This window comes from Hippocampus bargibanti, linkage group LG10 (assembly GCF_051943395.1).
Source record: "Hippocampus bargibanti isolate YZ-2025 linkage group LG10, ASM5194339v1, whole genome shotgun sequence".
NCBI lineage: Eukaryota > Metazoa > Chordata > Actinopteri > Syngnathiformes > Syngnathidae > Hippocampus > Hippocampus bargibanti.
Genome location: NC_142743.1, coordinates 10,514,746 through 10,530,376, shown reverse-complemented (window position 1 = coordinate 10,530,376; position 15,631 = coordinate 10,514,746). Strand labels below are relative to the sequence as shown.

General features: G+C 43.8%; 1 protein-coding gene and 5 non-coding genes across 6 annotated transcripts; 1 reads left to right on the top strand and 5 right to left on the bottom strand.

The window, feature by feature from the left end:
- The first annotated feature begins 415 nt into the window (after positions 1-415).
- pla2g6 (phospholipase A2, group VI (cytosolic, calcium-independent)) lies at positions 416-12,324 on the top strand. The gene is given in 20 exon segments (XM_089006781.1): positions 416-481; positions 2,156-2,376; positions 4,938-4,951; positions 4,954-5,149; positions 5,242-5,422; positions 6,024-6,211; positions 6,367-6,463; positions 7,097-7,279; positions 7,350-7,458; positions 7,663-7,779; positions 8,542-8,632; positions 8,701-8,864; positions 9,242-9,392; positions 10,105-10,241; positions 10,307-10,384; positions 10,608-10,762; positions 10,835-10,886; positions 11,527-11,642; positions 11,720-11,793; positions 11,925-12,324. Coding segments are annotated over 19 exon segments (2,463 nt in total). The 5' UTR covers positions 416-481; positions 2,156-2,161; the 3' UTR covers positions 12,070-12,324.
- A 684-nt stretch (positions 12,325-13,008) lies between these two features.
- trnac-gca (transfer RNA cysteine (anticodon GCA)) lies at positions 13,009-13,080 on the bottom strand. Its single transcript has one exon. It is a non-coding gene; the product is annotated as a tRNA-Cys (tRNA).
- A 305-nt stretch (positions 13,081-13,385) lies between these two features.
- On the bottom strand, positions 13,386-13,457 carry trnac-gca (transfer RNA cysteine (anticodon GCA)). The gene has a single exon. It is a non-coding gene; the product is annotated as a tRNA-Cys (tRNA).
- Positions 13,458-14,152: 695 nt separating this feature from the next.
- Positions 14,153-14,224, bottom strand: trnac-gca (transfer RNA cysteine (anticodon GCA)). Its single transcript has one exon. It is a non-coding gene; the product is annotated as a tRNA-Cys (tRNA).
- A 305-nt stretch (positions 14,225-14,529) lies between these two features.
- Positions 14,530-14,601, bottom strand: trnac-gca (transfer RNA cysteine (anticodon GCA)). The gene has a single exon. It is a non-coding gene; the product is annotated as a tRNA-Cys (tRNA).
- A 695-nt stretch (positions 14,602-15,296) lies between these two features.
- trnac-gca (transfer RNA cysteine (anticodon GCA)) lies at positions 15,297-15,368 on the bottom strand. Its single transcript has one exon. It is a non-coding gene; the product is annotated as a tRNA-Cys (tRNA).
- Positions 15,369-15,631: the final 263 nt, after the last annotated feature.

The window sequence follows — 15,631 nt, the reverse complement described above, 5'->3', positions numbered from 1 at the left end:
CTAGAAGTCATCAGTTGTTCAACAAAACAACATAAAACAACTCCCATTCTGAATATGCTTATATTTATATGTGATAATTTTTACTTATAATTTACTTCGATAATTTTTGTTCTTCGACTTCTGCCTTTAACATTTTATTCTGCTGTAAATTGGGAATGTTTCCATTGTGAGACCAATAAAGGTTTTCTAACCCTAATTTGTCGTAAATAAACAAACACACAAATAAATACGGAGATAAAAGAACGACAAAAATTATTATTAATCGTGAATGTTAATTTATTGTTTAGTTTTGGGTGAGAGGTGTTAGATATTGTGAATGAAATATGATTTTGAGTTTTGGTGACAGTTAGAAATCCCGCCTACATATTGATAAAGAGAGCTTTGTGATTGGTTCTTTTAGTGTCACTCATCACGCTTGGTTGCGGCGTAGTCTTTTTCTTTGCCGCTGTCATAAGTCAGACATCACAGAGGAGAGGTCGTTGTAAGTAGATTTCGCGCTCTGCTTCTGTGCTACTTAACGCGATTATCTACGATTAACGGGGAATATGTAATTTGCGAAATTCTGTTTTCACAATGGGAGCCGGTTTTTAAACGATTTTAAATAACTGCTCTCACCGCCCCTCGGCTCTGACGTTGGATTGTCATGTGAAATTAAACTCGACAACCAGAAACTTGCGGGTATAAAATGAATGAACTCGCTTGTTTTATCATTCATAATGTTGATTCGCCTCATGCTTTGTTTTTTTTAGGAAACGTACAACCGAGACAAACGACAGCAAAGATATCTGCGTTCATTGGGTCTTTATCCCAAAAGCTCCCTTCGAGTTCAGCACCATTCGAGTGCTGAGCTGCTCTTGTTTTGTTTTAATCATCTTTTGACTTTAGTGTGCATAAATTGTGTTCTTAGAGCCCCTTAGGCGGCATTACACAAACAAAGTTGAAAACAGATTACAGTCATTTTCATATGAAAAACTAATATGATAAATTCCATATAAAATGAAGTACAGCTGAACTCATGCCGTCTTCAAGACAAATGGATGAACAGCAATATCTAAACTCGCACCAGAGCTGATATCATCTTGCTTACTCGAAGAGCTCCGTGACCTTATGTTCACCCATGGAACTCTGTCCAAAATTTGACAGCATCGTACATATTTGTCAAGGCCAGATTTCTTGAGCAACGGTTGCACATCTTCACATCTTGGCTACAATATTTACTCTGCACTTGATTTTGGATTGGATTGGATGTCTCGCAGTCGAGAAATTTATATTTCACAGCAGCAAAGTGATGAAAGGATTGAAAGTAGAAAAACAAAATACATGAGCTGCTGGAAAGGCAGCCACTCTCGCGGCGCTGTCTTGAAGTCAAAAGAAAAAAAAATCTGCACCAAGCATCTCCAGTTAGTCCACAATACTGCTGATCACCTTTTTGACTGGTACTACGATCAGAGTATACATTTTTGGCTACGCATGGCCGAGTGGCTCAGTGAAAGTCTTCGGTGAAGGCCATTCAGAGGTCACTGTGGTCTTATTTTGATGGGGGCTACTGTTTCACTGCATTGACCTGACAATTGACCTGAATACCCCCTACCATTGTTTACAGTCTTTGAAAGATATACTACTGACCTTAAAGGGATTAACAAAGGGGAAGACCCTTATTTGAAAGCCTCAAAATACAACCTAAGAAAAAAAAAAGTCATGGGTATAGTCTATCTTGACTTAGGATGGCATTAGTCATGTTAAACTACAAAAGTATTTGTGGTATGTACACACAATGAGGTCAGGTCGCTTAAACTATGCAGAACTTTGCTTAGTAGACAAAGTTACATGATGTGCAACTGATGAGAAGGTTTCTTCAGTCGTCATCTGTACTTTTTCAAGGTGTCGGGCGTTTCGCCTCCTATCCAAGAGGCTTCGTCAGCGAAATGTCCGACACCTTCAAAAAGTACAGATGACGGCTGAAGAAACCTTCTCATCGATGGACCACTCCTGTACGACTGAGAGCTTACACAGACAGATGATGTGCAACTGTGATTTTACTTTTACTTCCCAGCTGTAAAATGTTTAGTACCTCTACATTGATGCATCTAAATTAAATATAAATTCCAAGCTGATACAGTTTCAGCCCACAGATTCATGTTTTGATCCCTTCCAGGCCACGATGCAGTTCCTGGGCCGTCTTTTGGACACAGTGAGCTCAGTGTCCACCCTATTCACCAACCCTTACCGTGTGAGGGACATTCAGTTGTCCGACTACGCCGGGGGTGGGAAAATCAGGCTGAAGCAGGAAGGACGTTTGGTTCTATACAAAAACAGCCAATGCCAGTCCTGGGATTGTGTGCTAATGTCTCCTGACACACCTGCAGCGGCTTTGAGGTCAGTAGGGCTGATGGTTGTGTTTATGAAATGTGCATTTTGTGTCCGTGATTTGAAATGTCACGGATCGTGTTCCTCTTTCAGTCCACGATTGCATCATAAAAAAGTCTGCTAACAAACTATTACAGACACTCCCCAATTTACTAACATTCGAGTTACGAATAACGGCACATGCGAACATTTTTGCGAGTACAGCATGTTGAAAAATGTTCATACAGAGATGCTGTAAATCCCTCTTCCCAGTTGACGCACTGAGGCGGAAGCACAGTGCTCACTTGCGATTGGCTGCGTAGAGTATGTGGGCGGGGAGGAAATCCCGCTTCCCAGTTGACGCTCCAGGAGGACGCAATGCATAACAAAAAGTAATGGCTGCTGGTACATCAGTAATAACGTGCCAGCACCTTCAGTAATGGCTTACTGAATACCCAAGGATATACAGTGAGACCTCGGTTGGCTGACGAACGTTACATTTATGAAAATTTTACCTTGGCATACAAACTATTTTTCGGGATTCACACGGAGCTGCCACAATTAGTTATGTATCGTTCGTGAACGAGCCCGTTCTTCTAACAACAAAATGGCAGCCGACTGCATTTATTTCTCTATACCCCCCCCACCCCCCAGTCTTCGGTTCAAGCCACGTGATTGGTCAAGAACGCAGCAGTGGGGGATCGGGTTACAGACAGAGAGAGAGAGTGAGGTGTTCTCCAAAAAAACAAAATGGCGTCTTCGGTTAAAGCCACGTGATTGGTCAAGAACCCAGCAGTGAGGGACTAGGGGGGTTTAACATTGAAGAGAAAGGCAGACAGAGAGAGTGAGAGAAAACAGACACGCACACGAAAGGAAGATGACAGAGGTTTAAACAAAAAAACAAAAGTGAAAAATAAAAGAAAAAAAAAGTAAAAAAAAGGTTAGAAAATAAATAGAAAACAGTGAAATTTAGACTCGTTTCAACTTTGAAAATTCAAGTGTAGACTGGAAGGTTAAAATATCAATCAGGCTCCACAAATAAACCGCAGAAGTTATATGTACACTTGATGCAAAAAGCTATCAACCCAGCTAAACAGATCACAATTGATGAAGAACTAGATACCATATCACAGAGAAAGCACCTACAAGGGATCATTCCTCAAGATGGTGAAAGAAGAAGGTTACGTTCCTCATCAAGTGTTTAATGCTGAGGAAACCGGACACTCCATTCCATCAAGCCCTTAACGACCATCACAAAGGTAAATAAAATTACTTTATTGTACTGTACAGTTTATTTCTTTAATCATAATACTATGGCACATTTATTATACATAAAATAAGGTATATTTTGTGTAGTTTTAAAGGACAACCGACGTCACTTTTTTGTTTCTTAACTGACATCAGAAAAACGTTTTATAGCATCTAAAATACCCAAAACATGCAGTATGATATTTTTATTCAAATGCAAAACACCAATACAAATGAATTAGTGTCCAAAATCTGCCAAAAATTGAGCTGTGAATTGGGCATTTTCAGAAAGTCCCGCCCCCAGTTCGTGACGTCATGCCAAGACGTCTTGCATTGCTGGAGAATCAAAACAATGGCTTCAGATTCATAGAATATGCTTTCTTGTTACACATCCGGTTATGAATATGATTCAAATAGTTTTGAAAAGCAAAGCATACATGTTTGCAATCGATTAAAGAATTTATTCCGGGTCATTTTGAGGCATCTGGACTGCAATGTAGCGTCCCAGAAAAGAGGCACAAAATGGCGACCTCTTGTGGCCACCTCCGTTTCCACAGGCTGATAAATTCCTTATATGGAGCTTGGACGCCCTCTTCTGGCGGCTTTTGGGTGCAACACGAGGTTGTCAGACCAAACAAGCACAGCAAAATACATTGACGTGATGGAAGGACTGCTACAATGTGTCTTTTTTTCGGTCAGGGTCGTTCCTTTCGTGACGTCACGTACGTACTTGTCACCAACTCAAAAACAAGACTTCCTGAATATTCAGCGCGAGTCTTAAAACGTAAAATATAGCTATATGCGGTGGAATCTTATTAAAATACACTCAGTAGAAGTCATTTGAAGCCATTTTACTAATTATGGACACAACTTGTCCGGAGACGTCGGTTGTCCTTTAAGGCTTAGAAACTTAGAAAGTAGAACATTGTTTTATGTGGACCTGGGAACGCATTATTCTCATTTTAATGGTTTCCTATGGGAAATTAATTTTTGAGATACATACTTTGCGCCTTACACACTCTGTCTGGGAACCAATTAAGTTCGTAAGACAAGGTCCCACTGTATGTGGTCGTACTACAGTAGGTGTGAATTTATTGTACGACTGTTATAGTGTCTGTGTTTTATACTTCCCCATTCAGTGTTTGACTTAAACATACATTCCATATAAAATAGAGCACTGAATCAACTTATAAACAAATTCACCTTACGAACGACCGCTCGGAACGTATCTCGTTCGTAAAGTGGGGAGTGTCTGTATTACTGCACATGAATAAACCTATTTAGTGCTTGTTGACTGAACATGATCATTTTTCGGAGGTCATGCACATCGCCTTTGCCATCAGGCTTTTTCAAGTAGCGTAGAAGAAGACGCCATGAACTGGTTCCCACAGTACGCACTTAAACTTCCGCCCTTCTACGACACACTCCCTCCAATGAAGGCTGAGACCGCCCAGATCATCGCCGATTGCTTGCGTAACCACCCGGATTGGAGCGCCGCTCACATCGCCGTGGACACAGGCCTCAGAGAGTGTCTCAAACATAACTACGTTCAGAGGTGAAACGGGTATTCCTGGAATTTGCTCAGTCGCCTTTTTGTTTGTATAAAACAATAGCTGTTGTTTACTGTAAAATTTTTAATGTTTGCAGTCAAATCAACGCTCGGGATGCCCTTGGTCAGACGCCGCTTCACCTGGCGTGCGAGCGAAGTGATGCGGCGTGTGTGAAGGAGCTCCTGGAGGAGAGCCAGGCTCGTACTGACATCAGAGACAACCAAGGAGAGACGCCAATGCACATTGCCGCCAAGCACGACTCGCCTGCCGTCATCCAGGTGAACGGTGACGCATTGGATTAGCCTTTATTAGTCGCAGTGGAGAAATTTTCAATTCACAGCAGCAAAGTTATGAAATGAAGAGGAAAGAAAGAAGTAGAAAAACAAAATACAGGAGCTGCTGGAAAAGCAGCCACTCTCACGACGCCATTTTGAAGTCAAAAGATCAAAAAAACTAAACAAATAATATGACAACACAAAGAAACACAGAGTCATTCGTTCTTCAGCACTTTCTGTACCTTCTTTGTGACATGAAGCTGTTGTAGATAAAAGAGCGAATCAAAGCGTCTTTTTCACCAGTGGATCAGGGACATCATGGCGGAATGTGCATGTCTACTACATCCTCTCCATGGTTGTAATTTTGCTCCTCATTCAGGCAATCGTTATTTTCTATTTGAGTTATTCCGGGTTGAGTGAACGCTGGCGCATGTGGCTGCCAATGCTCACCCACAGAATATCGTATCATGTGACTGTAAAGTGACCTTGAGAGTTTTGAAAGGCGCTTAGAAATGCAACATATTATTATTATTATTATTTATTTATTTATTTATTTATTTATTTATTTATTTATTTATTTATTTTTGTTTTTTGTGGTCACCAGGTATTGTGTTCGCGCTTGTGCTCGGGCGTGGACGAGCTGAACAGCAGCGGCGAGACTCCACTCCACGTTTCCTGCCGCCTCGGCCGAGTAGAGGCCGTCAAAGCTCTGTTGGGAGGCGGGGCTAAGTGCAACGTTCCCGGCGGCGCCGGCTACCCAATCCATTCTGCCATGAAGTATAGTGAGAAGAGGTGAGCAAGCAGTCTAGAATCTTCCAAAGGATAGCACTTGTTCGTTGTACCGTTTAAATATAACTATTTTAATGTTTATCTTGACCAATGTTTAATATGGCTAAATAAATGTATTTATTTCCTTCACGCTTCACAAGAGTGGGTTTCTTTCGCAGCTGTGCAGAGGAGATCCTGAGAGCAGACCCTGACCAGCTGCACGCCGGAGACTCCTTGTATGGGGGCACGCCCCTCCACTGGGCAAAAACAGCAGAGGTAAGGGATGTCATCAACCTCAAAAGAAGCGGTGATCAGGCATCTCTCCCAAGTCGTTATGGATTACTTCTTCAAAAGAAGTAATTAGATTACTTCTTCAAAAGAAGTAATCAGATAAGCTTCAGGGAGTAGTCTACTGCTCCCCCAACCTTAGGGCAGTGACCTATCAGTGCAGAGGCACGCCACCTCTGTCCATTAGGGATATATATACAGTAAAGTCTCGTTATATCGATATCGGATATATCGATCGTCCCGGTTATATCGATACTATTTCTATGCACGCACAGAGAAAATTACATGCAAACAGGGTCGGATATATCGATAGCCCCGGTTATATCGATATTTTTTCGGACTCCCTTGAATATCGATATAACGAGACTTTACTGTATATAGGGCCAGAGTTACCAGCACAACTTTAGTTCGCTAACGAAGCTCTTCGGATGAGGAGCGAAACACTTTCAAAGAAGTACAGATGACGGATGAAGAAACCTTTTCCTTGAGACATTATGAGTTGTGTTTGTTATAGACCATTACTGAATTTGCTGTGATGATCAATGACTTGCACAAAAATATGTTTTTTTTTGTTACTTGCCATCGCTGACAGCTTGACTTTGAACGTCTCCCACATTCTAGATGTGTCGCATGTTGCTAGAAAGGGGCAGCACCATCAACTACCTCAGTAATACAGGTGAGAGTGCCCTCCACATTTGCACCAAGAAAGGTCGCTTCGAAGCGGCGATGGTTTTACTCACGCACGGCGCAAACGCAAACCTGAAAGGGGTGGACGGCAATACGGCGTTGCACCTCGCCATGAAGGTATGTGGTTGCGATTCGTGGCCCTGTTATCCTGGCCAAACGGAATAATGACAGATTGTGTCGCAAACAGATGGATCACATGGAGCTGATCAAAGCTCTGATTGTATTCGGAGCCAACGTAGAGATCCATAACGACTTGGGAGAGACGCCGGGACTGATCGCCGCTCGTACCAGCAAAGGTATTGCTCAAAATCCTTTTTTTTTGTTTCTCCCAAGTTTCCACATACCTTTTTTTTATTTAAAGGAAGCCAGCTTGAGCTTCCCATTTAAACTCATTTATTATTATTTATTTACCGACTAATAAACATTTTGTAACCCCATTCATCGTGTGTGCATGTCTAACTACGATTTGCTGTGCATGTTGTTTGGGGGGAAAAAACAAGGTCCCAATAGAAAGATACTGCTGGACATGCTGTGCAGTGTAGGCGTGCAACGTTGCCTGCCCCCCACACCCAGCAGCCCTCTGCCCATCAACAACAATGTCGCTGTGCCAGGCATAGGTAACAGCGTTGTTGTCTTGCTCACTCCCACTCTAAACTCTTTGATGTATCTCCTTAACTCATTCACTGCCAGACAATGTGCAAAAATGCATCCACTCCAGTGCCAGGGTTTTTGTCAGAGTCACTGGAATTCCAGGACGCGCAGAATATTGAGTTTTAGGACTACATAAACATTCAATGCAACGTAAGACTCTCTTCTTTCATCAAAAAAAAATAGTTAATTCCTAAATTATCTGGAGTCTGGACCTATATGCACTTGAAATGAGGGTGGCTGTCCAAAATACAATGCAATTCATACATTGCTTTATATACATTGGTTTATATAGCGCGTGAACAACAGCTGAAGCTGGAACAAAGCGCTAACATGGAAAAAAGGCAAATTCTGTCCCCTTGTGAAAGGGAAAAACATTGCCACAGGTCTGGCCAGCCCTCTGTCGGTAACCAAGCATGAAAAAACAAAACCCGAACAAATTCGGGAATGGCGCCCTACGTTATATTTTCAATTCCCGAATAAATTTGTGAATAGCAGTGAATGAGTTGATATTTTCTTGTATTGGGTATTTTTTTGTGTAACCAAGTGATAGCATTTTCAAATTAAAGGAGACCTGATGAAAAGTCTGGTACCTCTTTCTGGAATTTGATTGAAGCATGTGTTTGGTGACGTGTCACATAAACACAGTATAATAATTGAAGCCTTTCCTCCATAACCGAAAATTGACATTTTGCAATTTCACAAATCGCTTCCATCTGATCGTCCCGCAGGATTCGAGGACGTAATACATATCGGAGCTACATTCGCAGCAATGGGCCGAGGCAAGTCAGAGGTGGACGGTCCCAAGATGGGCAAAAGGAGGTGTGGACATGTTTTTACACGATGGAAGCGCTGTGATTTACTACAGTTTATGTTTGAACCCTCTGCAGGATGGACATGTTGCTGTGTCTGGATGGGGGAGGGATCAAGGGCCTGGTTCTGATCCAGATGCTGATCGCTTTGGAGAAGGAGGCTGGCCGGCCCGTCAGGGAACTCTTTGACTGGGTGGCTGGCACCAGCACTGGCGGCATTCTGGCCCTCGCAATCGTCCATGGTCTGCACACAGTTTTATAAAAAAAAAAAAAATCATAAACGTGGGAAAACTAGCTGTAAATTTTAGGTGAAAAGACAAACTGAAATCCTTTTATTTAAGAAAAAATCCAAAAAGCATCCTACAAAAACGAATAACATTGAAAAAAATGTAGCTCGCTCTCTAGCTAGCTCTTTTGCTAGCTCTCTAGCTTATGGGACTTTATCCATCCCCATGAAAATTAATTTATTTATTTGTTCACTTATTTGTGTGATTATTTGTTTATTTGGTCGAGCGGTTATTTATTTGTGTAGTTGTTTATTTATTTATTTCAACCTCATTTGACCCCCTCATCTAAATATGAACGATGAACGTGACGACAATTCTGCATTCATGTGCAGGGAAATCCATGGAGTACCTCCGCTGTTTGTACTTTCGAATGAAAGAGCAGGTGTTCAGAGGCTCACGACCCTACGAATCGGCCCCACTCGAGGACTTCCTGAAGAAAGAGTTTGGAGAGAATACCAAAATGGCAGACGTTCGGTACCCCAGGTGTTGCTTTATCCAGCCCCATGACAATATTTATAAACCATATTTTTCACCCTCCTTTTCTTTCCTATACACAAAAAATAGGAATTCTGTCACCAACGCCAAAAAGGAAAAAGAGAAATTGTTTTTATTTGTTACCATTTTTTCAACAATTACTGGGAATAAGATTTATTTAAAAAATACATAGAAATAATAAATGTGGGAAAGGTAGCTGTAAATTTTAGGTGAAAAGACAAACTGAAATCATTTTATTGGGGAAAACGAATACAAAAAAAGATACTACAAAAAGTAATAAATCATGAAAACATTTTGCCTTGATATTTAAAAAAAACATTTAATGCCATCATTGGAGAAAATATTGGATAAAAAATATTTGAGCATTTTTTTTTTACAAAAAAAAAACTACAAAAACTACTGAAATTGTGAAAACAAATTGCTTTGATATTTCAAAACAAATAAATGCCATCATTGTGACATAACCATTGAACAAAAAACAACCATTTCGAGACTCTCAGTCAATATAAGGATCTACCACAAAAATATTTGTATGTTCGTATTACAGATCGATTCAGATTTTTTCCCCGTCATATGTTCTGCAGAGTGAACAGTATTCTCCCCCTCAGCATCAAAAGGCATATACGCACTATACTTGGGGTGGCTTGGGAGACCACTAACAATAATCCGTGAATTTCCAAATAACTTGTATCTCATGCAGGGTGATGGTGACCAGCGTTCTAGCAGACCGCCACCCGGGAGAGCTTCACATTTTCAGGAACTACGACCCACCCACCGTCGGCAGAGAGCCCCCTTACACCACCACTGCCACCTTCAAGCCCCTCACCATCCCACAAGGTAGGAATCACCCTTGCGCGAGCATCTTAGGGTGTGCTGTGTTGCCAGCTGTGTTGCCGTTGCAGGATGGGAAGATGAGGATTTGTTGCTAGTAGGATACACAGTGGAGCCAACCAGGAAGCGTAGAAATGTGATGGACGAAGGTGTGTGTGTGTGTGTGTGTGTGTGTGTGTGTGTGTGTGTGTGTGTGTGTGTGTGTGTGTGTGTGTGTGTGTGTGTGTGTGTGTGTGTGTGTGCGTGTGTGTGTGTGTGCGCATTCACAGTGAGGCGCTTTTGTCAGTCAGCAAGGATAAATGTTCTGCGTCACTCATGGATCATGCAAATCACATTTCAAGGAGAATCTATCGGGTTTTGTCTTTGCACAAGAGCAACTTGTGTGGCGAGCTGCCCGCTCTAGTGGCGCCGCCCCGACCTACTTCCGGCCAATGGGGCGCTTTCTGGATGGAGGGCTGTTGGCCAACAATCCTACTCTGGACGCCATTTCGGAGATTCATCAGCACTACAAAGTGTTAAAAGCAGAGGTAATGTCTTTTTTTTTTTTTTTTTTTCAAAAGTCATCTGATTTACACGAACTTTCCCCTCTTGCTTCTCAGGGCCACGGGGTGGAGAACAAGAAATTGGGGATGGTTGTTTCTCTCGGGACTGGTAAGCCGTTCACATTTGCGTGGGCGCATACATAAAAAAGTCAAATACTGTGCATTGATGGCTTGAGTGTTTAATTCTTTTTTTTTTTACCACATTTAAAAACTTAACGTAATCGATTGATGTGATAGCCCAGCTTTGTGCTCCTCTTGATATGTGTGTCTTTGCCACCTGGTGGCAGTATAATACGGTCACAAATGAAAATGAGCCGAACAACTGAGTGAGAGAGTCGAAGTAACTGCGATATTAGGCGTTTTTCACTAGGGGTGAAGAATTATTATTATTATTATTATTATTATTATTAATATTATTATTATTATGTTGCTGTTTGTGGCCAATAACCCGATAAATGATTTAAATACTGTGAAATATCTTTATTAAGTTCATGTTCTGTAGCCACAAGGAGACATAAGCCAGTATCTTCTTGTGCCAGTCCCAAGCCCGGATGAATACAGAGGGTTGTATCAGGAAGGGCATCCGACGTAAAAACTTGGCCAAACCAAACATTTAAATCAAACCCCTGATTATGGAGGACACTAATTCGCTGTGGTGACCCCTTGAAGGGAGAAGCCCAAAGGAAAAGAAGAAGACATACTTCTTGTTTCATAGCCCGTGTATAGAGAGTTCCCCATGTGTTCTTCAGGTAAACCACCTCAGGTGGCGGTCAGTTCCGTGGATGTTTTCCGACCCTCTAATCCACTGGAACTAGCCAAGAGCATTGTTGGAGCCAAGGAGCTGGGGAAGATGCTAGTCGACTGCGTAAGTATCAGTTTACTCATGAAATTCATGGATATTCGAGTGAACCTGTATGACATAATCACTATACTGCCGGACAGTGTACTGACTCTGATGGCTGCGCCGTGGACCGAGCGAGAGCTTGGTGCGAAATGATCGATACCATCTACCACAGGTATGTACCGCCTACTCAAGACGGGTGGAAGCACTTGTGAATACTCTCGGGATGTGTTGTTAAGTATAAAAGTTCTTGTTTATGTGTCTTCCGTAGAATGTTTTTTTGACTCACTGTTGTGACTGTTGCAGACTGAGCCCGCAGCTTTCCCAGGAGGTGATGCTTGATGAAGTGAACGATGCCATTCTAGTGGACATGCTGTGGGAGACGCAGATGTACTTGTATGACAAGAGGGAGGTGCTGCAGTCCCTGGCCAAAGTGCTTATGGACAACTAGTAGAAAGGAGAAAACATTCACATCACTGGAAAACACAAAAGAGGGGGGGTGGCTTCAAAACATATGTTAAAGGTAGCATGTGTAAATATGCGGAGGCGTAGCGTGAGATGATCTCTGATTACATACCTCTGAAACCCATCAAGTAGCCCACTTCACTCCCTTCCATGTGTACTTCTATCAAATGTTGGTAGTTCTTCGATTCATTGTCAATCATAAGTGCCGCTGATCCAAGTAAAGTTGCTTAGACAAACTGAAGACTAGACTTGGACACCTGACTTTTTGTGGTGTATGTATTTAAGTTTTGTGGTGTATATTTAGCAATTAATGTTTAATGTCAAATTTAAAAAAACATGTCATTAAGCCTTTTGCCATCTGGCATCACATGCGACTTGAAACAAGTTGAACTGGGGACTTCTCGATCTGCACTCACCTGCTCTGTCGCTGAGCTTCACCCCGACGAGCATACCTTTGCCACCTGGCTTCATACCAGGTAAGGGAGCCCCAGAAATGAAAATCCTGGTTTTGAAGTTTTAACTCAATTCTAGCGAAAAAAGGGGTACCCAGATTTGAACCAGGGACCTCTTGCTCTGCAGTAAAATGCTCTACCGCTGAGCTATCCCCTTACCTTAATTTAACTGCCACTGAGTTACATCCCCTGTTCGAGATTCTCACATAATACATATCCCAAAAAATGCCAACCTTGGAATCAGAATCCAATTCCAGTTGAAAGGGGGCATCCAGATTTTAACTGAGGACCTCTTGATCTGCAGTGAAATGCTCTGCCACTGAACTATACCCCCACTTCTTTACATCCGCCACTGAGTTCCACCCCCACTTTTAGAAACCTCCCATTCGCCTCAAAAGGCCACTTGGAGTCCCACACAAAATATGTATCCAATGAATAGCCTACCTTGGAGTCTGAACTCAATTCCATCAGACAGGGGACAACCAGAGTTGAACTGGGGACCTCTTGATCTGCAGTCAAATGCTCTGCCACTGAGCTATACCCCCACTTCAGGACACCCGCTGAGTTATACCCCCACTTCTAGATACCTGCCATCCGCCAAAGAAGGACGCTTCGAGTCCCGCATAAAGTAAGTAAAGACAGGGGGCACCCAGAGTTGAACCGGGGACCTCTAGATCTGCAGTCAAATGCTCTGCCGCTGAGGTATACCCCCACTTCTGGACACCCGCCGAGTTACACTCCCGCTTCCAGATACCTGCCATCCGCCAAAGAAAGCCACTTCAAGTCTCGCATAAAACAGCTATTCAAAGAAAAGCCAATCATAGGCAGCTTGAACTCAATTCTAGTCGACAGCGGGCACCCAGAGTTGAACTGGGGACCTCTTGATCTGCAGTCAAATGCTCTGCCACTGAGCTATACCCCCACTTCAGGACACCCGACGAGTTACACCCCCACTTCTAGATACCTGCCATCCGCCAAAGAAGGACACTTCGAGTCTTGAATAGAACAGCTATTCAAAGAAAAGCCAATCATAGGCAGTTTGAACTCAATTCTACTCAACAGGGGGCACCCAGAGTTGAACAGGGAACCTCTTGATCTGCAGTCAAATGCTCTGCCGCTGAGCTATACCAGCCCTTCAGGACCCCTGCCGAGTTACACCCCCACTTCTAGATACCTGCCATCCGCCAAAGTAGGACACTTCGAATCCCGCATAAAAAAGCTGTTCAAAGAAAAGCCAATCATAGGCAGTTTGAACTCAATTCTAGTCGACAGGGGGCACCCAGAGTTAAACTGGGGACCTCCTGATCTGCAGTCAAATGCTCTGCCGCTGATCTATACCCCCGCTTCTATCCACCTGCCATGCGCCAAAGAAGGGCACTTCGAGTCTCGCGTAAAACAGCGATTCAACGAGAAGCCAATCATGGCCAGTTTGAACTCAATTCCAGCTGACAGGGGACACCCGGAGTTGAACAGGGAACCTCTTGATCTGCAGTCAAATGCTGTGCCGCTGAGCTATACCACCCCTTCAGGAGACCCGCCGAGTTACACCCCCACTTCTAGATACCTGCCATCCGCCAAAGAAGGACACTTCGAGTCCCGCATAAAGTAAGTAAAGACAGGGGGCACCCAGAGTTGAACCGGGGACCTCTTGATCTGCAGTCAAATGCTCTGCCGCTGAGCTATACCCCCACTTCAGGACACCCGCTGAGTTATACCCCCACTTCTAGATACCTGCCATCCGCCAAAGAAGGACGCTTCGAGTCCCGCATAAAGTAAGTAAAGACAGGGGGCACCCAGAGTTGAACCGGGGACCTCTAGATCTGCAGTCAAATGCTCTGCCGCTGAGGTATACCCCCACTTCTGGACACCCGCCGAGTTACACTCCCGCTTCCAGATACCTGCCATCCGCCAAAGAAAGCCACTTCAAGTCTCGCATAAAACAGCTATTCAAAGAAAAGCCAATCATAGGCAGCTTGAACTCAATTCTAGTCGACAGCGGGCACCCAGAGTTGAACTGGGGACCTCTTGATCTGCAGTCAAATGCTCTGCCACTGAGCTATACCCCCACTTCAGGACACCCGACGAGTTACACCCCCACTTCTAGATACCTGCCATCCGCCAAAGAAGGACACTTCGAGTCTTGAATAGAACAGCTATTCAAAGAAAAGCCAATCATAGGCAGTTTGAACTCAATTCTACTCAACAGGGGGCACCCAGAGTTGAACAGGGAACCTCTTGATCTGCAGTCAAATGCTCTGCCGCTGAGCTATACCAGCCCTTCAGGACCCCTGCCGAGTTACACCCCCACTTCTAGATACCTGCCATCCGCCAAAGTAGGACACTTCGAATCCCGCATAAAAAAGCTGTTCAAAGAAAAGCCAATCATAGGCAGTTTGAACTCAATTCTAGTCGACAGGGGGCACCCAGAGTTAAACTGGGGACCTCCTGATCTGCAGTCAAATGCTCTGCCGCTGATCTATACCCCCGCTTCTATCCACCTGCCATGCGCCAAAGAAGGGCACTTCGAGTCTCGCGTAAAACAGCGATTCAACGAGAAGCCAATCATGGCCAGTTTGAACTCAATTCCAGCTGACAGGGGACACCCGGAGTTGAACAGGGAACCTCTTGATCTGCAGTCAAATGCTGTGCCGCTGAGCTATACCACCCCTTCAGGAGACCCGCCGAGTTACACCCCCACTTCTAGATACCTGCCATCCGCCAAAGAAGGACACTTCGAGTCCCGCATAAAGTAAGTAAAGACAGGGGGCACCCAGAGTTGAACCGGGGACCTCTTGATCTGCAGTCAAATGCTCTGCCGCTGAGCTATACCCCCACTTCTGGACACCCGCCGAGTTACACTCCCGCTTCCAGATACCTGCCATCCGCCAAAGTCGGGCACTTCGAGTCTCGCATAAAACTGCTATTCGACGAAAAGCCAATAATGGCCAGTTTGAACTCAATTCTAGTCGACAGGGGCACCCAGAGTTGAACAGGGAACCTCTTGATCTGCAGTCAAATGCTCTGCCGCTGAGCTATACCAGCCCTTCAGGACCCCTGCCGAGTTACACCCCCACTTCTAGATACCTGCCATCCGCC